The 25,860-nt window shown below is 50.2% G+C and overlaps 16 protein-coding genes across 16 annotated transcripts; 8 read left to right on the top strand and 8 right to left on the bottom strand.

Moving 5' to 3' along the window:
* Window positions 1–132: 132 nt before the first annotated feature.
* F5J12DRAFT_889718 (uncharacterized protein) lies at window positions 133–1,943 on the top strand (the record flags this gene model as incomplete). Its single annotated transcript, XM_051747358.1, has 9 exons — window positions 133–163; window positions 216–260; window positions 323–400; window positions 453–583; window positions 634–744; window positions 795–837; window positions 886–1,347; window positions 1,403–1,559; window positions 1,607–1,943. 9 exons carry the CDS (start codon window positions 133–135, stop codon window positions 1,941–1,943), a joined length of 1,395 nt encoding a protein of 464 aa, XP_051603117.1.
* F5J12DRAFT_448639 (cyclophilin-like domain-containing protein) lies at window positions 1,926–3,343 on the bottom strand. Its single transcript, XM_051739481.1, has 7 exons — window positions 3,146–3,343; window positions 2,976–3,091; window positions 2,838–2,928; window positions 2,702–2,784; window positions 2,487–2,651; window positions 2,138–2,431; window positions 1,926–2,083 (listed from the first exon to the last, which is right to left on the bottom strand). The coding sequence occupies exons 1-7, from the start codon at window positions 3,304–3,306 to the stop codon at window positions 2,034–2,036; spliced, it is 960 nt and encodes a 319-aa protein (XP_051603118.1). The 5' UTR covers window positions 3,307–3,343; the 3' UTR covers window positions 1,926–2,033.
* Window positions 3,344–3,389: 46 nt separating this feature from the next.
* Window positions 3,390–4,020, top strand: F5J12DRAFT_448488 (uncharacterized protein). Its single transcript, XM_051739480.1, has one exon. It carries the CDS (start codon window positions 3,575–3,577, stop codon window positions 3,944–3,946), a length of 372 nt encoding a protein of 123 aa, XP_051603119.1. The 5' UTR covers window positions 3,390–3,574; the 3' UTR covers window positions 3,947–4,020.
* A 74-nt stretch (window positions 4,021–4,094) lies between these two features.
* F5J12DRAFT_715961 (P-loop containing nucleoside triphosphate hydrolase protein) lies at window positions 4,095–6,157 on the bottom strand (the record flags this gene model as incomplete). Its single annotated transcript, XM_051740983.1, has 10 exons — window positions 4,095–4,198; window positions 4,250–4,400; window positions 4,452–4,508; window positions 4,560–4,585; window positions 4,790–4,875; window positions 4,928–5,181; window positions 5,233–5,533; window positions 5,589–5,687; window positions 5,735–5,958; window positions 6,008–6,157. 10 exons carry the CDS (start codon window positions 6,155–6,157, stop codon window positions 4,095–4,097), a joined length of 1,452 nt encoding a protein of 483 aa, XP_051603120.1.
* Window positions 6,158–6,405: 248 nt separating this feature from the next.
* On the top strand, window positions 6,406–7,204 carry F5J12DRAFT_810482 (uncharacterized protein). Its single transcript, XM_051744786.1, has 4 exons — window positions 6,406–6,551; window positions 6,599–6,828; window positions 6,882–6,962; window positions 7,018–7,204. Exons 1-4 carry the CDS (start codon window positions 6,423–6,425, stop codon window positions 7,100–7,102), a joined length of 525 nt encoding a protein of 174 aa, XP_051603121.1. The 5' UTR covers window positions 6,406–6,422; the 3' UTR covers window positions 7,103–7,204.
* On the top strand, window positions 7,124–10,893 carry F5J12DRAFT_448812 (uncharacterized protein). The gene is made up of 11 exons (XM_051739485.1): window positions 7,124–7,271; window positions 7,330–7,640; window positions 7,702–7,796; window positions 7,847–8,279; window positions 8,334–8,388; window positions 8,441–9,183; window positions 9,230–9,358; window positions 9,419–9,693; window positions 9,740–9,908; window positions 9,958–10,503; window positions 10,553–10,893. The coding sequence occupies exons 2-11, from the start codon at window positions 7,443–7,445 to the stop codon at window positions 10,802–10,804; spliced, it is 2,895 nt and encodes a 964-aa protein (XP_051603122.1). The 5' UTR covers window positions 7,124–7,271; window positions 7,330–7,442; the 3' UTR covers window positions 10,805–10,893.
* A 1-nt stretch (window position 10,894) lies between these two features.
* On the bottom strand, window positions 10,895–11,735 carry F5J12DRAFT_964853 (anaphase-promoting complex subunit 10; the record flags this gene model as incomplete). The annotated part of the gene is made up of 5 exons (XM_051749986.1): window positions 10,895–11,058; window positions 11,109–11,210; window positions 11,264–11,442; window positions 11,501–11,561; window positions 11,608–11,735. Coding segments are annotated over 5 exons (543 nt in total), but the record flags the coding sequence as incomplete, so codon positions are not given.
* A 195-nt stretch (window positions 11,736–11,930) lies between these two features.
* On the top strand, window positions 11,931–13,639 carry F5J12DRAFT_448769 (uncharacterized protein). Its single transcript, XM_051739484.1, has 7 exons — window positions 11,931–12,083; window positions 12,140–12,232; window positions 12,287–12,407; window positions 12,462–12,829; window positions 12,884–13,107; window positions 13,158–13,254; window positions 13,301–13,639. Exons 1-7 carry the CDS (start codon window positions 11,990–11,992, stop codon window positions 13,510–13,512), a joined length of 1,209 nt encoding a protein of 402 aa, XP_051603124.1. The 5' UTR covers window positions 11,931–11,989; the 3' UTR covers window positions 13,513–13,639.
* F5J12DRAFT_448695 (uncharacterized protein) lies at window positions 13,178–14,915 on the bottom strand. Its single transcript, XM_051739482.1, has 10 exons — window positions 14,842–14,915; window positions 14,635–14,650; window positions 14,464–14,581; window positions 14,242–14,402; window positions 14,055–14,190; window positions 13,877–14,002; window positions 13,648–13,821; window positions 13,496–13,591; window positions 13,288–13,425; window positions 13,178–13,231 (listed from the first exon to the last, which is right to left on the bottom strand). The coding sequence occupies exons 3-8, from the start codon at window positions 14,564–14,566 to the stop codon at window positions 13,584–13,586; spliced, it is 708 nt and encodes a 235-aa protein (XP_051603125.1). The 5' UTR covers window positions 14,567–14,581; window positions 14,635–14,650; window positions 14,842–14,915; the 3' UTR covers window positions 13,178–13,231; window positions 13,288–13,425; window positions 13,496–13,583.
* Window positions 14,916–14,992: 77 nt separating this feature from the next.
* F5J12DRAFT_715923 (galactose-binding domain-like protein) lies at window positions 14,993–15,900 on the top strand (the record flags this gene model as incomplete). The annotated part of the gene is made up of 6 exons (XM_051740981.1): window positions 14,993–15,181; window positions 15,247–15,275; window positions 15,326–15,419; window positions 15,481–15,584; window positions 15,637–15,745; window positions 15,796–15,900. 6 exons carry the CDS (start codon window positions 14,993–14,995, stop codon window positions 15,898–15,900), a joined length of 630 nt encoding a protein of 209 aa, XP_051603126.1.
* Window positions 15,723–18,982, bottom strand: F5J12DRAFT_810524 (uncharacterized protein). Its single transcript, XM_051744787.1, has 8 exons — window positions 18,775–18,982; window positions 18,529–18,723; window positions 18,278–18,469; window positions 18,160–18,225; window positions 16,952–18,111; window positions 16,704–16,905; window positions 16,238–16,651; window positions 15,723–16,175 (listed from the first exon to the last, which is right to left on the bottom strand). The coding sequence occupies exons 1-8, from the start codon at window positions 18,928–18,930 to the stop codon at window positions 16,041–16,043; spliced, it is 2,520 nt and encodes an 839-aa protein (XP_051603127.1). The 5' UTR covers window positions 18,931–18,982; the 3' UTR covers window positions 15,723–16,040.
* On the bottom strand, window positions 18,981–20,381 carry F5J12DRAFT_919589 (uncharacterized protein). The gene is made up of 7 exons (XM_051749248.1): window positions 20,104–20,381; window positions 20,015–20,047; window positions 19,926–19,960; window positions 19,763–19,868; window positions 19,626–19,704; window positions 19,453–19,572; window positions 18,981–19,405 (listed from the first exon to the last, which is right to left on the bottom strand). The coding sequence occupies exons 1-7, from the start codon at window positions 20,330–20,332 to the stop codon at window positions 19,048–19,050; spliced, it is 960 nt and encodes a 319-aa protein (XP_051603128.1). The 5' UTR covers window positions 20,333–20,381; the 3' UTR covers window positions 18,981–19,047.
* Window positions 20,382–20,736: 355 nt separating this feature from the next.
* F5J12DRAFT_810535 (uncharacterized protein) lies at window positions 20,737–21,751 on the bottom strand. The gene is made up of 4 exons (XM_051744788.1): window positions 21,619–21,751; window positions 21,502–21,567; window positions 20,880–21,448; window positions 20,737–20,824 (listed from the first exon to the last, which is right to left on the bottom strand). Exons 1-3 carry the CDS (start codon window positions 21,693–21,695, stop codon window positions 21,031–21,033), a joined length of 561 nt encoding a protein of 186 aa, XP_051603129.1. The 5' UTR covers window positions 21,696–21,751; the 3' UTR covers window positions 20,737–20,824; window positions 20,880–21,030.
* A 75-nt stretch (window positions 21,752–21,826) lies between these two features.
* Window positions 21,827–23,910, top strand: F5J12DRAFT_449065 (P-loop containing nucleoside triphosphate hydrolase protein). Its single transcript, XM_051739487.1, has 10 exons — window positions 21,827–21,998; window positions 22,048–22,098; window positions 22,149–22,309; window positions 22,361–22,630; window positions 22,689–22,766; window positions 22,949–23,046; window positions 23,102–23,282; window positions 23,336–23,427; window positions 23,478–23,602; window positions 23,655–23,910. Exons 1-10 carry the CDS (start codon window positions 21,917–21,919, stop codon window positions 23,693–23,695), a joined length of 1,179 nt encoding a protein of 392 aa, XP_051603130.1. The 5' UTR covers window positions 21,827–21,916; the 3' UTR covers window positions 23,696–23,910.
* F5J12DRAFT_810551 (regulator of volume decrease after cellular swelling-domain-containing protein) lies at window positions 23,598–24,786 on the bottom strand. Its single transcript, XM_051744790.1, has 4 exons — window positions 24,509–24,786; window positions 24,256–24,455; window positions 24,040–24,194; window positions 23,598–23,982 (listed from the first exon to the last, which is right to left on the bottom strand). The coding sequence occupies exons 1-4, from the start codon at window positions 24,715–24,717 to the stop codon at window positions 23,923–23,925; spliced, it is 624 nt and encodes a 207-aa protein (XP_051603131.1). The 5' UTR covers window positions 24,718–24,786; the 3' UTR covers window positions 23,598–23,922.
* Window positions 24,787–25,758, top strand: F5J12DRAFT_810554 (SH3 domain-containing protein). Its single transcript, XM_051744791.1, has 4 exons — window positions 24,787–25,121; window positions 25,176–25,475; window positions 25,528–25,567; window positions 25,622–25,758. The coding sequence occupies exons 1-4, from the start codon at window positions 24,825–24,827 to the stop codon at window positions 25,660–25,662; spliced, it is 678 nt and encodes a 225-aa protein (XP_051603132.1). The 5' UTR covers window positions 24,787–24,824; the 3' UTR covers window positions 25,663–25,758.
* Window positions 25,759–25,860: the final 102 nt, after the last annotated feature.

Consider the following 25,860-nt stretch of genomic DNA (forward strand, 5'->3'; position numbering starts at 1 on the left):
GAACAGTCCAGTGTCACAGATACAGAAAGTATCAGTAAAAAATATCCAAATCATGGGTATGAGCCAACTCAGTTCATGTGGAGATGGCGTGTTTACTCTGATGCAGCGCCGAAAAAAGCCAAAGCATCCAAGATGTCGCTCAACGAATTTCTGGGCGATAGCAGTATGCTTCCTGGCTAGGCAGATCCTAACCTGCGCACTGATCCCGCATGCAGCTTTCGGTTCTTGGGCAGATGAAATGGATTCCCTCCCGTCAGCTCGTAAGCGACTTTTGTCTAAAGGACTCCTCGCATGTCTAACTCATCGCTGCACCACGCACCAGCTGCCATCAGGACTGATGAAGAACGGCTTTCTCGTTCTAATGATCGGTTCAGCCGACGGGACGACGCTATTCAACGGTGTATGTATTACCACTTGGCTTATGTTTCCATGTCGATTTACGCACGCTACAGCCGATCGCCAGTTTATCTCACCCCGCGAAGATGTTCCGCTTCCAACTCGCCCCCCTTACACAGTTTTTGTTGGAAACCTCACTTTCGATATAACCGAAAACGAATTAGAGACGTTCTTCGGCCCCCATGAGGTGTGCCAATTTTCACTGAGCTTCTGCAGGCAATCTAGAAAAATTTGTAGATCAAGTCAGTCAAAATTATTAAAGACCGTGACGAAAAACCCAAAGGCTTTGGTTACGTCGAATTTACTGAATTAGACTCTTTGAAGGATGCCTTGACAAGGACAGGCACGGTAAGAATGTGCCCATTAAGCAAAGATGTTTTGCTCAAGTTATGTGCTAGAACTTGTCTGGGAGGACCGTTCGAGTGAGCGTTGCGGAGCCACGTAAGTAACATGCGTTCCATACGCTCATAAATTTACATTTGCTTGTAGCAAAAGAACGGTCTGCTTTTGCTGGTGGGGAAGATGACGCAAAATTCTCTGGTAGTTGGCGTCGGGAAGTTCCCCCGCCTAGCTCTGGAGGACCTCGTGATTCGTCGCGACGGCGCTTTGAAGGCCCCGTGGGTGAACGTATGCCCCCTCCGCCGAGTGTTTCCGATGAGGCCAGTGATTGGAGGTCATCACGGCCTTTCACAAAAGTGCCTGAACCAGACGTACTTCCTAGTAGTCGAAGAGGTTCCGGGCTGTCCACTCCAGAGGGTCAACCTTCTCCTGCCGATAGAGACGAGCACTGGTCGATGGGTAGCAAATTCAGGCCAAGCTTGGCTGACGAAGTGCCGTCTGGAAGGTTTGGCAGCTTAAGGGGCAGATATGAATCATTTCAGGCAAAGGATGGCGGCCCTGACGAAGGGGACTGGCGTGGCGGGCGGGCAAGGGCTCAGGGAGGCACCTCGCGTAAGTGCACCTTCTCTTATGTCCGTGCAGGACTGCTTGAACACTTGGTATATAGCAAGCAGTTCAACTCCCCCGACCCCCCAGCTCAGCCGCAAAAAACTGGAGCTACTTCCTCGCTCCTCCACTAGTTCCACTACTCCATCTCCGTTGTCTTCGCCTAAGATGTCCTCCAATCCTCCCGTCCCAAAAGCAAATCCGTTTGGCGCTGCGAAGTTAGCTATTCTCCTCTCCCCCGTTTCCGATTCTAACCCCTTGGTAGACCTGTTGACGTCTCCTCCAAGGAACGAGAAGTCGTGGCTCGCCTCGAGAAGGAACGCGAGGCAATCAAGGAGCGTGTACCGCAACATTCCATGTCTCGCACGAGCTCCCGGCAAGCAACTGAGCGATCTGGTGCTACGAGAACAACACCACCCCAAGCCGTCAGCAGCCCTACCACATCTCATTCACCCATTTCGACATCATCGAACGTGAGACCTTCATTTAGCTTCGCCAACGCAGCTAGCAAAAAAGTGCCGACAGTGAACAGTGATGGCAGAAGGGATGGTGAAGGGGGGTTGGTAACTACTACAGAAGGGGTAGTACAGGATTCCGTCTAGGCCCGGAGTGCACTAACATGTTTCCTGCCTCCTGGTTGTTTGATGTGGACGAGCCCGAGGCAAAACAACTGTCGTATTCGATAGACGTCGCTATTGCCGGTAATGCAATTCTGGGTCGATAAACTTCATTCTTCCCCGTCCTGTTGCATTTTTCGTTTAACTGTTACTAACTGACTCATACAAAATCAACATACCTTTGAATCGCACACCTCCATCCTTCTTAGAATTACTTTCACGACTGAGACGTTCTAGTTCCTTGCGCTTCTCAGCTTCAATACGCTGTCGCTCCTCGCGCTCCAGTCGAGCATCATACTCTTCTTCCGTCTCTTTGTGAATATCTACCTCGTTCTGGTTCTGTGGGACGTCTCTGACAATGCTTTCGCTCTTTCTGCGCTTCGATTTCTTGCGCTGGCTTCTTCTCTCTCGTTCTGAACCGCTCGACTGTGATCGCGCTCTGCGGCGTTTGCTCGATTTCTCTGACCGCTTCGCTTGATATCAAGAAGTCAGCGGATAACCACCGTGGTGTGAACACCAAAGACTTACAATCGACATCGGTCGAACGGCCGGTTCTTCTAAGCTCTAGTTCGCCGCATTTCACGATCACGATTGGAAGCTGTGGCCTGTACTTCTCATCCACAGGGACCTCCGCCAGCTTTTTCACGACCTCCTCGTATCCCTTAATCACTCTTCCAAATACAACATGCTTGCCTTGGAAGCTAGTAAGCGGAAGAGCTTGCACTGGGAACAAAGGTACTTGCCATCCAAATGGGGGCACTCTCGAAGGGTAATGAAGAATTGGGAACCATTGGTATCAGGCCCTCGGTTGGCCATGCAAAGAAGTCTGCAGTAAAGTCAACACAAGAAAAATAAATTATTCGTATCGGATAGGCGAACCCTTCCGTGTCCAGGGGTCTGGATAGATCCTCGTCTGGGAAATTGCCACCGTAGATAGACTCCCCGCCAGTTCCATTGCGCTTTGTGAAATCTGAATGAGTCAGTTTTGAGAAAACGGCACAATTTGCTCGGACTGACCACCGCCTTGTATCATGAAGTCGCTGATGGAGCGGTGGATGATGCTGTTCTTGTAATAGAGCGGACATTGAGATACAGCAGATATGCCTTTCTCTCCTGTGCACAGCGCTCGAAAACTGCCGTGATTAAACGTTGAACCAGAGCACGGCGCCATATATGAATGTGCTCACTTTTCAACTGTCTTTGGAGCAGTGTCATTGAATAGCTCAAAAATAACCCTGCGAAGAGAGCTCGTGTCTACAGGTTTTCCTGATGAGTTGTAGATGGTGCAATACCTGCCCACTAATTCTGTTCCAATAGCAAAGTCGAAAAAGACTCGGGGTCGAACCATCTTGAATGGCTGAGAGATAAGTTGGTGGTCGTCTGTATAGCCACCGACTCAAGCTGACGTCTTCAAATCTTTCGACATCTTCGTTCTTAAAAATGTCTCGCACGCCGTCGTCTGCCAGCGAAGATGACACAGACTCGCTTTTCGGGTCACCCCCGCCAGGTGTGAAGCTCTGAGCTATCTCTCGACGTAGTGGTGTTCACTCCAACTTGCAGAGGCCACAGCACTTGCTGAAACAGAGGTCGGGAGCATCGCACTTCCTGGCACTCATATGTCATGCTCTGGATTACCGACCGTTCTCGCTATCCCTGACAGTTCAAACCGAGAAGCTGATCAACCCCATGTGAATACTTATGAGCGTCGGGACAACGCAACTGGAGAAACACTTCATGGTCCTCAATATCCTCCAACACATGCAACGGACAAAGAGAAAAGGAGAAAGAGGCCAACTACCAGCGTGACGACTGCCGTAACGACACTGTCGCGCGACGACATCATCGAACGAGCACGGCAGCGACAACGGCAGTTAATAGCAGAGATCGAATGTGCCAAAGTAGAGTTATGGGAAACGAGTATTGAGGGAGGCGCGCTAGTCCACCTCGTTAGGGATCGGCTGAAGCAAACGGCTCGACCGGGCTCCTAAGCACAAGGAATCCTAACCGACTCTTAACTGGAAACCAATACTGGTGTATTCATGCTCAAACACGATGTCTATAATAGCGCTTTCTAACGTAACACGGAATCTCACAAACGATCCCCCTGCCCTCCAGGCCGAACACAAATACCGCGCTTTACCAGCGCTCCCTGCCACCACCACCACCACCATAGGCATCATAGCCACCGTGACGACCACCGCCACCTCCACCACCCCGACCTCTACCTCCACCATAACGGTCTACAACGACGTTAGAGAGAGATATCGTTAAACGAGGACAGTACTTACTACGTCCACCACCTCCACCGCTGTACATTGCCATTTCTTCAAGCTGAGGGGGAACATTGGCCTTCGCTTCGCGCAATATGTTTACGAGCTCTCTTGCTGATTTGGCGTTGTCGGTGGTGAAGTAGGTATAGGACGTGCCTTTCATGCCGGCGCGCTGCGGCTTGTTGAGTCGACTGACCCTTAAAGAAGTGTGACAGCAACTTACTCCTGTGCGACCAATTCGATGGATGTAATCCTCGCAATTATTAGGGAAGTCATAATTCTAACAAAAAGATGTCAATTCGTCTGAGAGGGCAAAGGGATTGTCGCTTACAATGACGTAACCAACATCCTTCACATCTAAATGGTTCGATCATGATTGATAACGACAGACCCGGCGCGCAAAATAGGAGATTTGCAGAGTACATGGAGCAGACAGATGATCAATACACCCCAAACCGATTGCATATAAGCGCATCTGCAGACAGGACAAAGCGCCGAGATCCCTGTGGGAGCGCTTGCGGAGTCCCTGTCGGAGCGCTCACAGAGAGGAAACAGACATACCTAAACCACGGGATGCAACGTCCGTGGCAATCAAAATCGGAGAACGACCAGCCTTGAATTCACCTAATACCCAATCGCGTTCGCGCCTAAACATGTTAGTGACGGGTAAACACAAGTATAGATACGAAATCGACATACTGTTCTTTGTCACCATGGATGGCAAGAGCCGGCCACCCATCTACCCTAAGGTATTTGGTAATATCGTCTGCGACTCTTTTCGTGCCAACAAATATCAGAACTTTGGCATTCTCAGAGCTGATTTGGTCCAGGTGCTTGATAAGTTTAGCCCGTTTTTCAAAATCACTGCACACTTCCACGATCTGTTGAATATCGGGGTTCGCAGTCAATTCCATCGAGCCAATGTTGACCTGGATCATATCTCTCAGGAAATCCTTTTCAAGATGTCAGTGGAGGGGCACAGGACTGGCATGGACATAACATACACTAGCCAACTTCTGCACATCCTTGGGCCAGGTAGCACTAAACATCAGTGTCTGACGATCTGGACGAATCTGAGAGACAATCTTGCGTATCTGAGGTTCAAAACCCATGTCGAGCATGCGGTCAGCCTCATCCAACACAAGATAAGTCACACGGCGCAGATTCGTCTTTTGCGATTCAAGCATATCAATTAACCGCCCAGGAGTTGCGATTACAATTTCCACTCCACGCTGTAAATCGCGAATTTGAGGCCCTTTTGGTGCACCACCATAAATAGCCGTGTTCCGGATACGAGAGCTCGCCCTGAGGAACATAAGCAGGTGAGAGAGATTAACACATACGAGCCAACGAAACTCACCCAAACTTGGTGCACTCCTGCTGAATCTGAACAGCTAGTTCACGCGTTGGAGCCAGCACCAGCGCTATCGGACCATCTCCTGGGGCCAGTAAAGGCTGCCTGGTGGGAGTCAGAATAGATTGCACGCACAGAGAGAAACAACATACGCATTGATATGAAGCATGGCAGGCAATGCAAAGGATATTGTTTTTCCACTGCCTGTCTGTGCAATGGCGACAACGTCCCTCCCGCTGAGAGCCATCGGCCAAGCTTGACACTGAATAGGAGTCGGAGAGGCAAAACCTTGAGCACGGATTGATGCCATGACATATTCTGGGAAGCCCGCTTCTTCGAATGACCTGACCGGGCGGGGGACGCCACGACCTTGGACCTAGGTGGGGTGAGAACTAGAAAGTCCACTAGCGGGCGGAAAACCCTACCTTGATTTCTTTGGAGCGCCTGAAATCTTCTACTTCTCGATCGGAGAGGGCAGATATGTGTTTGTCCTCTACGTAGAAGTTTTTTTCAAACCGTTCAACCTTTTGGCTCGACCAGTCAATGGGACGAAGTCCGCCACCGAGCCCGCTCATTTTGTCCTGATCGTGAAAACCCCTATCAAAACGCTCTGTGCGTGGGTATGACCAGTCTGTTGACCGTGAACCGCCTCCATAGCTGCCCATTATGTCGTAGAAGTTGTCGACAAGTTGTGCGAGAACGCCGTTCAGTCGTGGTATAAGGGAAGGCGCAGACGAAAAGCCTGACCAAACAATCTAACAAAAAAATATGCGTATTATGTAATCGTTTGTATTAGGTCAGCATTCATGTGCCAGCGCCGCTTCCTGTCCTCATTGGTCGATGGACATCGAGCAGGCCGCCATTCAAGCAACTGTCGCCGATGATGGTGCAGACACAACATTTAGTATACGCGTAACTCGCCACGGGAAAATACGGGTTTGGGTGAAGAAAGCACTGGAGTTCTTTCAAGTGCGTACCCGGTCACGTAGAATCGGTAATAACTAACGTGAAAGCAGGTGAACCCGGAGACACCTCTGGTACTCTACTCGGGCCCAAGTGAGGCCTCTGCTTCGGCGATCCCTAAGCTCATATCGGTGGTTGAGATAATTAAACGCCAGTACCTCGAAGGACATCTGGTCGGATTGCATCAGTTCAACCAGCTCTTATTCGAAGAGCGGTCTCAAGTGCCTGTTGAGGGGGAGAACAGGGCAAGTGCTCTGCTCCTTGCTCTTGAAGGCTCCTCGCAGTGCGTCCCTCCACAGTGGTCGACGATTGAATAGTTGCTAACGGACAAGACAGTCCGAAGCAGAAACTTGCGCCGTACATGAAGATCACGCTTTGCACGAAATCCATCCTTGAGAGACATGGGGAGAGGGAGACGTAACGCACGACATTATACGCTGACACCCGCTGCTACTGACGCTACGCGCTACAGATATCAGACCCCGAACGTCCGTAAATTATCGAAGGCGGCCAAAGCCAAGATGAGGCAGCGAGCCAAAAGGGGGGCCAATTCGTAGTAAATAGTGTATTTTGTGTACGAAATCTGTGATTGCTATGGTAATTTCCTTGCCAATTATTATTGTAGTAGGGAGTGGCGGTGCAAGTGGGCTGGAATGCCTCTCTGGTCCAACTTTGCGCTGTGAAGAAATCGAGTCTTGCGTGCACAAAGGACTCCCCCTGGGCCCCGTAAGTGATAGCGACAGATCGCTGCAACTAGTTCGTTAATTGTATCGTCTTTGTCAAGTCTCGCTCCGTATATCTGTACAGGGTGTCACCTACAGCAAATCCAGTCTGAGAGGCCCAAGTCACTGGTGGATCTTTTAAATTTATACACATAGTCATAACTGGGCTGCGCGTATGCCTCGCCGCACGTCTAACCGCGTCATTTGCCCCTCTTCCACAACATATCAGTCTCCTGCTCCCCCTTCCGAGCCACCCATTTCCCCCCTCGACCCTAACGTTTCCCAGCTCAGACGACAGTGGAAATGGGCCGCCTTCAGCCAGTTCTTCTTCACGTTCAACGCGCTATTCGCCATGTCTGATGTCGCGCTCGTGGTCAGTGTCCCATCTCATCCCCAACCTGCAAACGTTGTCGGCTGACCCTGCACTCCCACAGGATATCGAGAATGACCTCGCATACTCTACCGACCGAGTCCTGTCCCGCGTAATGCAGCGGTTGCTCACAGTTTTGACTCAAGACAGGAAAATAAGGTGATTCTATGACTTACTGTGCTCTATCTCTGCTAATGCTTCCGGTATAGTACTGATAGCTGGCAAAACGTGTTGCGCAGGCAGTATCTCAAGAGAAATCCAGATGCCAACCCCATCGGCCCAATGGAGCCGCGGCAGTCTCATGCAGCAGAGTCATCACGTGCTTCCACCGTTGTCCCTCCTCACACCAACGGCTCTTCTGAAACGCCCGCTTGCGAAGTTCCACAGCAAGACCCTCCGCTGGACGGGACACCTATCGGCCATGATTGTTCCACCGAGAGCCATAGAAGTCCTGACCCCGTAAAGGTTGAGGACGAAGAATCTGGTACGGACCAACCTCAACACTGTGGGAAACAGATAAATTGGTTGGAACTCCCTATGCTTGCCAAACTCGAGTCCCTTCATACCTTGGTAGAATGGCAGTTCCAAAACCCCCTTCGCCTGCGTTCCCAGATGAAAGACGATGATGATAACGCGCAATGGGTGCGTGTTTGCCATAAGGAAAACATCGAAACGACTCATTCCTTCATTTTAAAGAGAATCGAACCTATTGGCTATGACGCCAAAAGAAACGCTTACTGGCTGATCGGAGGTACGTCGAAGCCCCGCCGAAGGCGTCATTATAGTGATTGCCAAGGTTCCAGCCGACCGCTTGTGGATCCAGCGGGAGCCACCAAAAGTAACCGCCAAGCGGAAACGCAAGCCGAACGTAAGAAGTCCGAAGGAACCAGACGATGTCTCTCAAGAACGACTCGCTTCATCCAAACGTCAGCGATTGGACCGAGATATACCATCACAGTCCGCCCGTCAGAAGGCTCCTGAAAATCCCTTGAATTCAAGGGGTAGTCGCGCTGCTAAAGCTCGCGCAAATGCGAAACTTGATGCGCAAGCCAAGGACCTCGCCAAATTCGAGCGCCATATAACTTCATTATCTCGCACTAAGGCCTCAAAAGCAAATTCTCTTTCCCGTAACCAGCACCGACTGACTGGAATTCGTGTCAGTGCACGTCTCCGAGGGGAGGCGGTCATAGAAGACGAATGGCAAGAGATCCCGGAGGAATGGTTAAATACCCAAATTACAAGCCCAGTCGACAAAAAGCCCTCGCCTTCCCCGTCCCGGCGAGAGCACGGCACAAAGACAGGTTTAGAGAGCGACGACGAGTTTGTCAGTGACCTTACGGAACTTAGTGATATTGAATCGGAACCTGGACCTGGGGCGTCTGCAACGGAGGTGGAGGCAAGAGAGTCCGTCCTGTCCAAGGAAGATCTTGGTGTTACAGAAGATGCTGGTGTCTCTGACATGCATATCACTCAAGAAGAGAAAGAAGCAGAGCCAGCTACAGATCGGCATCCCCTTCCCCCTGGTGATTTTGTCGAGTGGGAGACGGTCAGTTTGATCAGATACGTTGCCACGTCACTCATCCACTCCACAGATATGTGTAGCTCTTGAAGAGTGGGAGAACATTGCTGGACGCTTTGAAAACGTGGCTCATTACGCAGAAAAGGCATTGTACAAGGTCTTGTCTCAGAACATCGTCCCGATTATCACAGCAGAACTTCGGGTTAGCTGGCTGATCTTTTTAATACTAATGGATCCGTTTGCCTGACTTGTTTTGCCGCAGGAAGCGGAACAGAAGCGACGTATGGAGGAAGCCGTTGTTCACCGCAAACGCTCATCCCGAATAGCGACGAAAGAACTACTAAAAGAGGAAGAGCGCTTAGCTAGGAGAAGACGCGAAGAGGAAGACGAGAAGTTAAGCAGAGCCCGACGATTAGAGGCTCGCCAACGAAAGGAGGAAGCAGAACGATTGAAGAGAGAAAATGCTCGGGAACAACGGAGACGAGAACGCGAAATGCGTGAACAGCGGTCCGCGGAAGAAGAGGAAACAGAACTGAGGTAACACCCCCATCCATTATGTCGTTTATTCTTACCTTTCTTATAGGGAGCATGCCGGACTTGAGGAAGCCGATCAAGTTCCAAACTCTTTCGTGCAACTTGGTGTGACTTCTTCAAGCGTCCCTTCTGTCAACGGTGGCGGCAGTGGATCCCGCATCTCCGCAGAGACCTGGGAGCTCGACTGCGAAATTTGTCTTCGTAAAGGCCTCAACCAGGCAAGCATCCCCCTGTTTCCCCACTGAACTCTAGTGATCGTTGTTTTAGGATGATGGTGTACCTGTCGTATGTTGTACCTTGTGTTCCAAATGGCAACACATCCCCTGTCATGACAGACAAGATACTTTGGCCCGCCGTCAGAAACGAGACTGGGACTCTGATGATTTTGTTTGTCAGCGGTGCCAGTTGAAGGACTCAAAAACATCACCACCCAACCACGGAGCTCTATATCACCCGAGTGCTACCATGGATCGCCGCACAACGGACTACACGACTGGGACGCAGCCCTACTACCCCTATCCTCGTAACTACTTGAACGGGGGTTACTATCCACCAGCTGCTTTGAGTGGAAGGTACACTTACGAAAACCAATCTGAGATACGGTCTTCCCCTTTGCGTGCACCGCAGTACTGCCACCAACAGCCGCGGTCCGCGAATGTCACATTCGCCCACTACCAACCCCAGGGGGGTAGTTTCTCCACCTCTCGCCCTACGTATTCAGTTTCAGAGACTACACAACACAATCAGTATTCGCACCACCCCCCCTACTCGGCGCAAAGCCCTGGAATACGCCCCTATCCCCCTTCGTCCCAGGTATTTTCGTTTCGGCGCTGCTGCGTGCTCTTTACTGATAGTAGTTAAGGCGCAGTCCACCGTACCTATGCCACTGATGCATAGTCCCGGGCAATGGCAACCCGTCTCATACCCGCACAATGATAGCCCGCACGCCACGACTGCCGCACCACCGCATCACACAAATGGTACTCAACCATATTACTCCAGCCAAGTACTTAATAGCAATCTGCAAGCACAATACTCTCAAATGAGAGACAGCAGTCGGACATCGAGCTACGGCGCGGTGCCGCAGCATCCTCGTTCATATCAGCCTGACTAGGAAGCCTTGAGAAATGTACCCAATGTCGTCTTTTCGTTCATCGAAACTGCTATTATCCGGTACACCACGGAATTATGGGCCCAACTTACTGGCCAATGGACAATCGATTTGCGTATATATTGTTATTCAACGGCTGTAGAATACGCGGGTAATATGATGAACTTGGACGCAAAATTATCAGCTATCGAAGGTATTCGTACATCTTGAATGCCGGCGTGACAAATGGAAACGGATCGTCTTCTGCGGCATTGTCACTCGAATGTAGCTCAGTAATTTGCTGGAGAATTCTGGGAAAACAGCGCACTCGATGGGCCCTAACACTCTAAGTCCACGAATGTGGGTGTCCTTCCCGCTCATGTGGTTGGCAACGACGATAATTTGAAGCACATATGCACGAACCGGTTTGCTATGGCGAAAATGTCAGTTACGTCTACCTAATCGTAGATATTGATGGCTTACAATGAAGTTGCGTCCTCATCAAGCTCGGAGGAAACGTCGAATGTTATCCAGCCATCCGGCTTGTCCAAAGTGGCCATTCTGACGTCTTGCAGGTCACTCGGACCAGTCCCGGCACGGATGGCAAGGGTGGATGGTGTATATGAATCATCTTGGGGCCAGCTAAGGTAGATACTGATTTTCTTGGTGTTTCGTATATATAAAAAAGAATTCGCTCAACCCACTCCCAATCTCACTTACCTGTATGGCGACTTTTTGAGGGAACTCTATTGTAATGAAGTGAGGTTGTGGTCCGTCCGAGCTGTCTGTCTTTACTTTACGCCTTCTGAAGCCATAATTATACGCACTGCCAGAACGTGTCCGGGTCACCATCCCTCAGACATTCTGCTCCAAACCCGAATTTGTAGGAAGACACAGACCATTTTGCAATACGACCAATGTCTGGCCACGGAAGTACTGGTGGCAATCGTCCTGCTCAAACATCCAGAAACAAGTCAGATTATAAGGTGTTTGCAGTCCGCCGCGAACCTGAATGCATCATTGCACCATCTCTCGGATGGGACACTCCAGAGCCTGATGGTTCGTTGGCTGCAGGGAACTCATCGATACGGCTTGGCGCAGCGGTTGACATGGGTCCTTGTGATTGTGTAACTTCGGGAGAGCAGCATAGTTTTGATTATGTAACCTGGATAGGAGCTGTGGACCTGACAGTCGCGCAAATCATAGTTGATGGACCCTGGACCAACAGAAGATAGATTGCTCTATACAAGTGATTACCTTCGATATGGCAGGCAAATGATTCTGGACGGCTTCGGTCTTGAAGGTCGTTCTCAGTAACTCCTCGCTGGAGCTTCATTCTGATAGCTTAAAGGAATTTAGGTCAGATCAAGTTACAGCGGTCATCAGCAGTCGTGGTCGGTGCAGGTGGACTTGGCTGTCCGGCCCTGCAATATCTTGCCGCCGCTGGCGTTGGTACGCAATTCACCGTGCGAGCGATAAGGTTCGCGATTAACTAAACTTTCGCAGGACATATTGGCATAATCGACCACGATAAGGTCGAGCTGTCCAACCTCCAGAGGCAAGTCTTGCATAGCGAACAGATGATTGGGAAGCCGAAGGCTTACTCGGCTGCGGAAGCCATACGGAGGTGAGTACCGATCTAATTCGATGTGCCGTACCAGTGTATCACGCGTGACCGTAGGATCAACTCCAGCATCCAAGTTACTACACTGACCGAAATGCTGAGTCCTTCGAACGCATTGTCGTTTTTACAACCTTACGACGTCATCTTGGATTGCACGGACAATGCACCCACGCGGTATTTGCTGTCCGACACTGCCGTACGGCTCGGAAAACCCCTAGTCAGTGGTGCTGCCCAAAAGTATGAAGGCCAATTTTGCATCTACAATCTCGGACAAAACGGCCCTTGTTACCGATGTATATTTCCTAAACCTCCTGCACCACAGGCAGTTGGTACTTGTGAAGAAACAGGTATACTGGGTGCTGTGACAGGTATCATCGGCAACATGCAAGCACTGGAGGCTGTCAAGTTGATCACAGGTCTGCATGGTACGTGCCCTTAATTAGAATCCACAACTCTCGCCGGATTGTTGTCGAGGTTAGATGGAAATGCCACTCTTCTACTTTTCTCTGCGATCTCCAGTCCCCCTTTCCGTTCTATAAAACTCCGTGCTAGGCAGCCGACGTGTCCTGCATGCGGACAGCAGGGGCCGAAACCTCATATTATCGAGGGGATGGATTATGTTACTTTCTGTGGAGGTGCAAGACCCAATTGGCTGGAGCAGGGATTGATAGCTGGAAGTCCTGGAGAGCGGATCAGAGTAGAAGTACTAGTTCTGCTTGTCAACTAATTGATTGCTGATTTCGATAATTCTAGGACCTACGGCGAGAAATGGATTTACAGGAGCAGTACCTATTAATTGACGTGCGACCCAGGACGGAATTTGGCATCTGTCATATCCCAGGATCAAAAAGTAACAGACCATCCCTCAGTGCATCACACATACTCAAAAAGTTTAGGTATTCCACTTTCAGAGCTACTTGCCGAACCTGCCACCCATATACCTGCAATCTGTACAACCAAGATTTTCGTTCTTTGTCGACTCGGCAATGATTCCCAGATCGCTGCACAGGTGTTTCGCGACCTTGATCGCAACCTGAATGTCAGAGATGTCGTTGGAGGTCTGAGAGCATGGTCTCAACATATTGACCCACAGTTTCCGATCTATTGATATTGTCCTTTACCGTCACAACATTGATAATATTTGTATGCTCGAAAAATTGTGTAAATATTCTACCATATTCATTTCCCTGGCGACCAATCGTTATGGGCCCCCAATAGGTATAACCAGAGGTTATGCACTCACTCTGTGTTAATTTCAACCATTTGGGCACCTTCTTCCCCTTATCAGATGTAGCCTTCGTGTGAGATGAGGCAGCACGCCCCGGAGCGTCTGCGTCCCCCCCAAAGGCAGGAGGGGCTGGCAACTCAATGGCTTGCGCCATTAGAGCTGGTAATAGTGGCGCTGGGACGTTACTTCCTAAGAAGATGCTTAAACCTTCTGAGGTTAATCTAGGAGGGAAAGGTGGACATACTATTCAGCGAATCATCTTCAAAGCGCACCAAGAGCACGGAAGACGGGGCTAATTGTAGTTCTACAAGGGACAGTTCTCGTATTTTCGGATCAGAGACCTTGAATTCACGCTTGGGAGGGGACTGATCTGAGTGAATGGTAAAAGAAATTCATTTGGTGATTCCATAGGGGTGACATACATAGCATGAAATTGACTGGCTTCACGTCATCGCGGAGGGATGAATGAACGAAGGTATATATAGACTGTATACGCTCGGTTGAAGGAAACGTCTTCTCCAGCTGAGTTCGATCGCTAAATCTGATGCGAATGGTGGTCTGTGGCAATGGAAATAAGCTGGTCAGTCATCCAGCGACATGCCCACAGACATTCGGCCATCTGTCTCTCTTGGCCTTCTCTGCGGCCTCCCTTGTTGCACGTAGCTGAAGTGGCGCGTTTGTGAGGGCCTGAGTACGCGCTGTCAAGGTCGCCTGCGCAGCTTTGAGGTCTTCCGCAGTAGGTGTAAAATATGAGTCAGGGAGTTCTCCCACTCCAGATTTCAGGTGTAAGTTCTTGCGTCTCGCCACACGACAACAGCGGCGTAGACGCACGTTGGGGGGATACGGCTGATGTAAGAGGCTTAAAGACTTTACATTCAAAAGTACCGGTTTCTGGGGACGACGACGATGCGCCCAGGTCTGGGGATTGAGACATCGTAGGTAAGCCAAACTAACCAACATATCCATTGTTACTATGTGAAGAATGACCAGCACAACGCTCACATCCTTGGCTGTGTCACTGAAAAAGAAAAAATTAGTTAGCAGCCGAACGATACATTACATCGAAAAGTGTGATATCAGAAGTTGAAAATTGTCTCAGCTCGCGGACCTCAGGATGTGCCGGCGAGCACGTCTTTTGGCGCAAGGCCCGCGTGTCGAACGCAAATTACAAGACATCATACATACTACAAGGTGTGTAGGGACACTCACCTAGTGAGGACCGTTCACGTCAGCGGATGTGGAGCAGAGCAAAGTGGGAGCAGAAGATGGGAGTCACGACCAAACAAACACACTGGATTCGATACATCTTGAACTGGTTGACCCTACACACCGACGATAGCGTGATCTACTTAGTGATAAGATGCCCCACGACCACCACGACAATTGTTGCAGTCATGGTGACCATGATCATAATCTCAATGACGATGACGTCGGTCCCAACGACAATCTCTTCCCTTACATTGATCGCCCAAATGTAGTCGCTTTGAACGCGACAACGCAAGGATCGTATCTCATAAAGCCATGGCATGAACGAAGGAATGAAGATGTGGTACGCTGGTCTACTTGAGACGGTTTGCCGCAGAGCTCCCTCTCATGTTGCACCCCGACATTTAGTTTGTGGAATCTGATACAGACGAACAATTGTAAGGACCCGAAACCTTCACAGAGTCGCGCTAAGTGCTTTGAATGGGAGGATCATACGTGTTCCCTTCAATGGGTCCGTCAAACTCAGGATGCTGCTGCTCAAAACAGGCCCTGGCGATCAAACAGCAGAAAAAGTGCTCCTGGTAAGGTCATCCCAAACTTGATCATGCATTCGGAATAGTCGCACATTGGTGAATGCGGCAGTATGCGAATGCGCCAAGCTTGGATTTCGGCGATGTCCAGGACAGTACCCCAACCCAGGAGTTCGAGGTCGCGGTTTCACCTGACGTTTGTGAGTACCCGGTCAAGTGAGTACTCTCACCGCGAGTGAAGTCTTTCTACCTGCTAACATACCTTCAGGGCGGCGAAATTCAGTAGCTTGTCGTCCGTGTCCATTTTTATCCCTTCCAATCGAGGGGCAGACACAACCAAATTATTTTATATTGGTTTCCTCGGGCATTGGAGCCAAGTATGTACAACTCGGTTATGAGGCTGATACAACCTGAGATTCGCTTCCAGCGTAAAGAAAACCCTGTGATCACTGTCTACGAGGCACAGGCGAACCTGGCAGATCACGAAAAGATTCAAGGAACCGAGGGCAACTTTAGTACTACCCAATCATAGCCTTCCTCCTATGCACATATGTACAAGGTATCAATACGTGGGACTCCACTGCGGGCAAATATGTAAAGGTCATTCATACTTTGGTCGCGTTCGCGGATGTCCTGGCTGTAAGAATTGGCCATAGTCCAATCCTGGAGCAATCACCCAGGATTAGTATTTTGTGATGCTGCTGCATTCCGCTGCATAAATGACTGCAGCATCTCCATGTTGACCGTTCCGCCGCCATTCCCATACATTATGCCGCCCGTGGGTCTTGAAACGTTAGGCGCAGTGAGCTGAGGCGAACGTGCTGAGATTAGCCTCGACAAGTACCATTATTGGAGACTAGAATACTCGCAGGAAGAGCCATGGACATATTCCCGGAAGCGGGAGCCATCACATTGGTGTTCGCCTTCGCAAGTGTGGAATCCTGCGCAGAAAGCACTTGCGTCGACTGTGATTGTAACTGCTGTTGCTGTTGCTGTTGCATTTGCATTTGTACCCGCATCGCATATTGTTTGAGAAACTGTTCTCGCTTGGCAGGATCCAAGGCTCGGAGTTGCGTGAGGAGGGCTGGAGGCAGGTGGCTTAAATCTCGAGGAGTATGCGATCCCCCCCCAGGTTTTATGGGCTCCAAAGCGTTGCCACTTCCCGGAAGGTCAGGTAAACCAGTTTCAGGGAAAACTGCACCCTTGAAAGACTTGCCCGACGGAAAGATCACAATATTGTTAGAAAGATTTCCATTCGGCAACTTCCACCCAGCATACGCGTACTGATATGTGAATTGAGTGATCATCCTTATTGCCATAAGTGACACAACTGACAATGTGACGTTCATTCATCAACTTGGTGAGTGACTGAAAACTTTGAGCATCGTTCGACGCAGGGTCATTTGCGCGAGGGCTTAAGAGATGCACCATCAGCAGTGGCTGATGGCATTTTATCCAATTCACAATCTCTGCGGGATCTTTGAGCGGTTCCTTGCAGAAGGTTAGGGCCATATTTTTCGGCCATGTATGTGCAAGACTGACAGCTCAATAGCTTCCACGCTAAATAAGCAAAGAGGACGTACAGATTCGCAGACGATCGCGGGTCGGCAAAGCCCCGGACATGCGCTTGCACGTCTATAGGTCCTTGACCGTTCCCCTGAGGGACCATCCAGCTAAATGTCCCTTCCCAGACAGGTAGGATGTTCGGTTGGCTATTTGTCGCGCTCGAATTCATATTAGCTTCCTGGGATGTCGACGACGACGCAGACTGAGGGACAAGACCAAAGGACGTTGGCCTAATTCCCGTCTTATCGATCAATTTTTTCATCTGCGCAGCGAGCTCTGGAGTCATCGCTTGTGGTTGATTAGGACCAACCGAATGAATGTTTGCCCCATTTACAGAGCCTCCCCGAGATTGCCAGAATTGGGCCAGAGCCTGCGCCGGAGACATCTGAAGCTTCTGTTCTTCAACTCCTCCACTGGCGGATCTCTCGCCCTGTGAACCAGGTATGCCGAGTGTGGTCAGAGTAGAAGGTGAAGCGCCCAAATCACCTTGGGTAGCGGATTGTCCAGACCTCGTTGCATCTGCATTCGCCGCAAGAGGAGTCACTGCCTGTCGAGAGAAGGTTGCCTGCATGGCTTGTACTTGGTTTCTAAGATGTTGTCCGATGGACATCCCTTGGTGGAGTTTTTCCGCACGTTCCCTCTGAAGCTCAGCTACGGCGGTCGCCTGACCCTGTTGTTGAGCAGCACCGATTCGCATGTCTATGTTTTTGATATCGAGTTCCAGTTGTTTGAGCAGTTGCTTGAGCCTTTCCACGATCGCAGCAGAATTAGGTAAGGATTGTTGGGGAGGGTTTGGCTGCGAAGTGGTGGGGACGGCGGTCGACTGTGGTATTGCGTGCTGAGGGTTTACTTGAGGCGGATGTGTGAAAGGTGAAATTTGAGCGCCCGTTGATTGAGACGGTGAAGTGATCGATGGAACTTGAGGATGGGGAGGTTGAGCAGATGGAGGACGCGTAGGTTTCGGCGCAGCTGACAAGGCTGGGGATCCGGATAATGATTTCTGGGACGGATCGCCACTGGTCACCCTTTGCCGCTTTGCCTCTGGGTTGCGATCGGACTGTGAGGATTCGGTTGGCCGTTTCATAACGGCCTTCAACGGAGCCGGAAACCCTGATAAGGCTATAACATGGGATGGTTGAACGTTAAACCACGCGGATTGAATCCCGTTACCAGCCACCTGCTCAAAAGCTTAGTTTTCACCAGGGAGCTTCGATAGAAGACACACAGCCGACTGTAGTTCTTGAAACTGCTGAACCTTGCGCAGGCTAATTAAACTCAGGTGTATTTTCCTCTGGGACACGGGACATGAACGAAGGAGAGCACCGAAGGAAAAACCCACTCACCTTCCTTAGTTCTGTGGCAAGAGTATCCCATGTAACAGAGTCCAGGTGTTGCAGTGTGTTGCATTGGGGCCTTTGAGTATTGTCTGGTGGGCAAGCCGCAATGTGAATGAGATGGGACACGAAGGTTCTGTTTTCCTTCTGAGGGGACGACGGGTTGATGGGGATGCCATACATCATTAAAGTATCGAAATGCTGGAGAAATGGCTTGTACAGACGGGCAAAACGGCAAGAAGAAGGGCTTGCGTACTTACCTCGATGGCTGCTACAAGTCCTTCCAGAGCAGACAAGCCGCGGGTTCCCCTGCACGATGTCTGCCCGATACCGAGCTTCGAAGGTTCCTCACGAAGTTCCTTGGTGGCAAGGGAGAGAGGGGAGAAGAACATGTTCGATACCAGAGGAGATGGCCGCGTATCAGCAGCACCATAGGTGATGAACGCCAGACGAAACTGTCTCAGGTTAGTGGGAAATCATTGGAAACGACAACTAAAAGAAATCACCTGGTGGGCAGGATGGAGCTCATTCAGGCGCCTGAGGAGGGGGGATATGTATTCGGTGAGGATGCGTGGCCACTCGGAAGCAACGGCAATGGACGTATCGACAACGCATGCCACTGCCAGGAAGTCCTGCCCTGCCTGCTCTGTCGTCGTCGACATTGACGGAGATGCACGCAGATAGCACCCCTCGGGGTCAAAGGCTACCAGTGCTGTGTACCAAAAACTGGTATTAGTATACTAATAAGTAGCAAACAGCACTACACTAGTACAGGTATCCTATCCTAACAACCTTTCAGTCTCCCTGTGCCCATCCTCCGCCCTGGTAGTTTTTCTTTTGTAGCAACCTATCACTGTCAACCCAACTGCCTTCACGCCACCCATAACTCCACTAACTAGCCGGTTCCTTGCTCTCCAGATCGCGTGCTCTCTGATATCTACCCTATCAGGACGCACACGATGGTCATTGTCCACCACCGTGGCGAGGGAGACCATGGTTGTAACGATCGCAGCGAGAGCAGTGGAAGCCGAAATCATGAACATGATGATCATTTGTAGTTTTGCAGCTTGCGAAACCGAGGAGCCTCCAAGGATGGCACCAGTCATCATACCAGGGATGGATATAATGCCAATCACACTGAATGGTCATTAGAGAGACCACTTGAGTTGGGACACACCACGGACCTCATTTGGTTGATCGTTGGTGTTAGCGCGACACGGAGGGCCTCTCGGGCAATAGGTGTGCATGCTTCAAACCGCGATGCACCAAAGGCGAGATATGTCTCGATCTTGTCGCGATTATCACTGGAATTTCCGGTGGAGTCATGCATAAGACGTGCACAGAGGAAAACACCCACCACAACTCCTTTAAAACGTGTGTAACAGCCACGACCACGCCAGAGATTGTGTTACCACAAAGCATACCCACAATGGGGACTTTTCACAAAGGTGAGTCTAACCATTGGCAAGACTGTCGGGAAGGAAAGTCGCTTACTGTATTGTTCCGGTTTCCAGAACGGTTCCACTGCCATAGCATATCGTGTTCCGATGATAGAAACGGGAATTGTCGAGCCTAGCATTGATGCAAGGACGGAGATGAACTGAGGATGATGTCAGGACGCCAGGACGTCGAATGGGGCACAAAGAAGGGCTGTCACCATGTGGTCAAATCGTTTCTTGGATTTATTGGCAACTATTGAAATAAACTTGAGGGACAGAGTTCGCTACGGGTTGTGATATCACCCACCGGCTTCGACAGTACCCAAGAAATTTAACAAGACTTCGTCCATATGACCGGTTGTTATTGACACATCCACGAACGAGTGAGGAACGTACAAGCTATCCCTGCGACTGCCCATGGGTTGTTTGTCTCGAATACACGTTGCAGGAGCAGTCCAACGATCGCAAGCTGTGCGATGCACCGTAAGGAAGCAGAAATGAGGGAATTTCCTACGCCGAGGTTGAACGAAGTCGACACGACGGCGTTGAAGATGATGAATGAAAAGCCAAGGGTAACGTTCGCCCAGCTGAGATGAGAAGATTCCTCTGAAGGTGGCCCGTCCATGATGGGCGCCGAGCTTGGCAATAATAACGATAGTTTGGTTGCTGTCCGGCGTTAACCATGTCAACGACTGTGAACTTCGTGTTGCTACCGATCAATGACATCATCTCTTTGATTCCTATGTATGCCACTGAACAACCATTGGACTCTGACTCTACATCATATGGCTCTAGCTCTTTGGGGGTCCACGACTCTGTCTTAAGAGAGGTCTATCCCATTCATGTGGTTTTTCCAAGATTTTTAGGTCGTGCTTCGAGTTTGTCTATTGTCGGGGGGATCTTCTCATGCATCTCAACCATCTCGCACTCTAGCTTCGCCAAATCAGACATCTCTTGCCCTTGCTTCTCCACCCTAAAGATTTCTTGCCCCTGCTTATACTGGCTACTGCTGCAGAGATTCGATAATGAATACATTTCTGGAATGCTTGGTAACTTGCTTGTTCTCCTGGACAGCTTGGTGTTCATATGTGCGGTCAAAACGATTGATGGCAGTACTCTGCGGATGAACCTTTGAGACCTCTAATAACCAGTCCACATATTAGCATGTTTACAAAGTATCCTACTAGGTATATAAACATAGCCCGGACAACCAAGGTTGCCATGCTTGGTTGAGGGTTGCGGAAAGTGTCCTTATGAATCCCCAGGTGGGTACGTAGGTGGGATGGACCAGCTGTCCAAAAATGTCTATGTTCAACGACAGTATCACGATATGACAATCCATGTACCACTCGCCAGCCCGGTCATGACCATCACCACGAGGCAATACCAGCCAGTGGCTATCGACAAGGATATACGGCCAGCTGCATTTGCTGCTACCGTATTGGTGCCCACCATCGCCAGCCATGACGAATAGTTGAGAATCGTTCCCGTTGTCGTCGGAGTAGGCAGTACAGTCGCAGGCCCCGTAGGCGTGAAAATCCCCTCCATGGTTACGGTCTCACCAAGAGCATTGGTGGTGGTATATGTGTAAGGTGTAGGACCGCCTGGTGTAAGTGCCTCCGAAGCTGGTTGCTCCACTACCCCTCCTCCTCCGGCTGGCGTGGATGTTGTTGCTGTCGCCGTTGTTTGTGTCAGTTGATTTAGTAGCGAGTTCGTCGTCGTCGACGGCGAGAGGGTGGATCTGATCCAAACTGTTAGCATCCCAACGTTGACAGAGTGGCATGAAAATCGTACAGAATCGATGTCGCCGCTGCACCACGTGCATCCGTCGTCAGGACTTCCACAACTGTAGCACCTGCACTGCTGAGGTTTAGCAAAGCATACCCGGACAGAGGTTTCTGGTCGATTTACGCGTCTGGAACCGTCTGAGTCTGTGCGCTTGCCCAGGCCACCCACAGAAGAAAGTTGAGGAACTGGATGACTCTCATCGTAAGGGTTAGTAGGCGTATGCTGCGCTTGGGAGCATCGAGGGACCAAGGACCTTTCCCTAAATATTACATAATGTTGCTAAGCCTATAAAAATTAAATAACTCTTACCTTTTTTTTTGATATGGTTGATCGATGGCTGCTCCGTATTCCGCATCCGTTGTCGACCTTTGGACTGACACGACCGTTCTCGGCCTCGGCATACCTTCAAGCAAAAAGGAAGATGCCCCCAAAGAAGGCCCCCGCCCAAGAAAAAAAGGTCCTTCTCGGTCGCCCGAGCAATAACCTCAAAATTGGCATCGTAGGTGCGTCCTCCTCTGTCATGTAGTGTCGCCTTCCAATCTCTATCCATAGGACTACCAAATGTCGGAAAGTCTTCTTTCTTTAATGCCCTCTCCAACACCGGTACTTCCATCCTTGCCCTACTTCAGGGTTTGTCTAAATTTTCCTCCCAGATCTCGGGAAGGCTGCCAACTTCCCTTACGCCACCATAAATCCAGAGGAAGCACGTATCCCAGTCCCAGACACTCGCTTCGACTGGCTATGCGACCTCTACAAACCTGTTTCTCGGGTTCCCGCCTTCCTTACCTGTATCGATATCGCCGGACTGACAGCCGTGCGTAAACTCGTCATACCGCAACCTTGTTCGAAACTAAGCTCCTTGTAGGGTGCTTCCACGGGCGCTGGTCTCGGAAATGCATTTTTGTCACACGTCCGTGCTGTCGATGGCATCTTCCAAGTCGTACGGGCCTTCGATGATGCCGAAGTCATCCATGTGGAGGGTGATGTGAATCCTATCCGAGACATGGAAATCATCCAGACCGAACTGCGCCTAAAAGACATAGATTGGGTCGAGAAGCAACTAGATGCCCTCAAGCGAGGCGGTCGTGCTTTGGGAAACAACAGCTTAGCAGATAAAGCTAAGAAAGAGGAAATTGTATGAGGCATTTGTTTTTTTCACATCCCGTACGTTGCCTCACCGAACGAATCGCAAGGCAACCGTAGAGAAGGTTTTAAAGACGTTGACTGTCGACTGCAAGGACATCCGCAAAGGTGAATGGACGAACAAAGAGGCTAGTCTTTCCTCCACATTCATTTCATCCTTTCTTCCTTGATGAATAAGAGCTATTGCTCGATTAACCCAGCTCATTGAGACAGGAGTAACGCCCTATTTTTCAGTGATATAACCATTTCGTCTGAACTTTTTTGTTCCCATCCGTTGAAACGATCTAACTACTTGGGTTCTATTTCTTAGATCGAAGTTGTAAACGGTCTCTCTCTCCTCACTGCCAAGCCGGTGACCTACCTCGTCAACTTGAGCGAAAAGGATTACGCGCGGAAGAAGAACAAATGGTTTGCATTTGCATTCTTTTTCATGCCCGTGGCCCCGCCTCATTATCGATTCCAGGTTACCAAAGATAAAGGCTTGGATTGATACCAACAATCCCGGTGATGCTTTGATACCTTTCTCAGTCGCTCTTGAAGAGCGCCTGTCTTCACTTAGCGACGAAGAAAAGGCTGAAGCACAAAAGGAAGGTGCCCAGAGTGCGCTAGGCAAGATCACTCAGGCGGGTTATGCTAGCCTGGATGTCCGTCGCTTTTTTGTCTTGTTGAGTAAGAAGTTACTGACACTTGACAGTAGTTAATCAGGTATTTCACCTGCGGTCCCGATGAAGTTCGCGCTTGGACTATCCGTAGGGGAACCAAGGCGCCCCAAGCAGCTGGAGTCATTCAGTTTGTTGCTCCCGTTCCAAACATCGTTCCACCTTGACCTTTTGTTTCAGTTCCGATTTCGAGAACAAATTTGTTTGTGGTGAGATCATGACGTATGCTGATCTCAAGGAATACGGCAGCGAAGCCGCCGTCAAGGCTGCTGGAAAATTGAGGCAGCAAGGCAAACCATATGAGAGTGAGTGCCTCTACTAGACAGGTTTTCAAGGTCTATCTGACTTGTCTTCTAGTGGTGGACGGAGATATCGCCTACTGGAAGGCTGGTGCTTAAATACGCCGAACTTTGTATAGAAGTAAAGCTGAAGGCTGATGTATGAAGTTTGCAAGTGTAAGAAACTGAACTCATCCTTGTGCACTCCTTCCCAAAATCAGGCAAAGACAATCTATCAAGATTAAGACGTGCAATATTTATGCATAAGCTGTGAGGGAGTGCCGCATTCTTAACGATCACCACTTTCCTCCCTAATACACTCGTTCTCTGAACCGTTTGAATTACCGTTAACCATCTCGCTGCTCGAAAGGGTCGTAGATGATCGATTCCAAATGCTCGAGAGCTGCCTGCAGGGATGTCTAGTATGGTGCATAACGATGATCGTTGACGAAATCGCTGCGCACCCGCCCTACTTCACTTAGTTCTTCCCCATCTTCCCCTGTGAAAGTCTCGAAGTGATCGCCAGCTATGAAAGCGTCATCGCCATCCTCATCCTCCGACATGTTTGGATCTGGGTGTAATGACGCACAGAGCGACAATGATTCGAAAATGGGGTCTACTGTGGAGGGAGAAGGGGTCACATCTTAATATTTGACCTACTTGAAGAGCAAGGTACGTACGCGAAGCTGGATTTTTGGGGGTGATGGTGAGCTCTCGCATATCTACATTTTCGAGGTCACCGCCAGTGTCGTTTGTGACTTCATCGAGTTGGCAATATATAAATGGGCTGGCTCCTTGTGGGCGCGATACCGCATGCAAGGTGATCGCAGGGTAAGGGATTTGGAAACCACGACCGGTCGGGGACATGAAGACGAGTGCGCTGTTGCAGCATGTCAGTGCATGGACCAGGAGAGGAGATCCAGTGGATATTACCTCTCTATCACATACAGCGTGCCACTTTTGCCATCCTCTGCCGTGAATTGTTCGAGAGCAGGGTCAAATGAGACAGAGATGTCATCTTCCTTGTGACGAAGGACGGGTGGGATGTCGCTGAACGAGCCAGGAGTTGCTCTGACAATTTCACTGTGCTGTTCTGGAGACACGAACGACGGGACAGACGTGATAACGGTTGCCGATACCATCGCGTGTAGATGAAAATCCTATGCTCTGCGTCGAGGCGATGCTCACCACTGCGGCAGCGGGGCGTGTGATTCAAGAACCCAGCTGCCCCTCATCACGACGAATAACCATGGCAGCTCCGTCGGAACACCAAGCAGCTGCACTCCTTGCTCATGTAGCCAGTCAAATGCAACTCAACGTCGCATTTCTCGAATCACAGAAGTACCTGTCTGCTCAAGATGCTGCTACCATGAAAGAGATCATCATGCGACTGCCAGTGGCCACTAATACTGTCGTTAGGGCAGAAACCAATGTTCAGGTGGTTTCGCCAGCAAACACGGCCGTACGGGCTGTCCCACCTCCCCCAGAAAAGGTTCAGTCACCCGTGTATGCGCGGGCACTGTGGGCGTACAATGAAGATGGCGCTGTATGTATACGTCATTTTGCCGGTCATTCTCAGTCATTGATATGGCCTTTCAAGGAACCGAACGATCTTTCCTTTGCGGCCGGGGAGACGATTGAAATTGTTACCGAGACAAACGAGGATTGGTGGCTAGGGAGAGCGCGCGGGCGAGAAGCCCTCTTCCCAGCCAACTACGTCGAGAAACTTGCGCATGACTCCCAGACTGGTGCTGCGAGCAAGGCTTATCATCCATTCGGTGCTGCCCTCCACGGAACTGACACGCCGCCCCCTGCTGGGAATGGGGTGAATTCGATAGGTCTACAGCAATCTACGGGACAGACGGAGAAGAAGAACAGGTTTGGCAAGTATGGAAACACGGTGAGGGTGAGCTCATTCGGGTGGGGACGTCTGCTAACCAACAGAGGTCTAGATGGCGCAATCTGCTGCTGGCGGTGTTGGCTTCGGTGCTGGTGGGTTTTTCTTGTCGCGTCTCGTTGGTGGCTCCAGTTGACATGGTCTACCAGGTGCTGCCATCGGTGGAGGCTTGGTGAGGGCAATCTTTTGAGTTATTAGCGTAGACAAGAGTATGACGTAATCAGTGTCACGTGAATCTCACTGCCTCTGGCTATGAAATGGGTGCTGGGCATTGGAGATTTAAACTTATGAGAGCAGGCAGACGGGCTGTTCGCTGCGGATTCGCCATTTTCCTGTGTTGTCAGTGTCACGTATATACTCCCCACCGACAGATCGCTATCAAGACGAA

The sequence above is a fragment of the Pisolithus orientalis genome, assembly GCF_024613125.1.
Source record: "Pisolithus orientalis strain OTSU chromosome Unknown F5J12scaffold_5, whole genome shotgun sequence".
Classification (NCBI taxonomy): Eukaryota; Fungi; Basidiomycota; class Agaricomycetes; order Boletales; family Pisolithaceae; genus Pisolithus; species Pisolithus orientalis.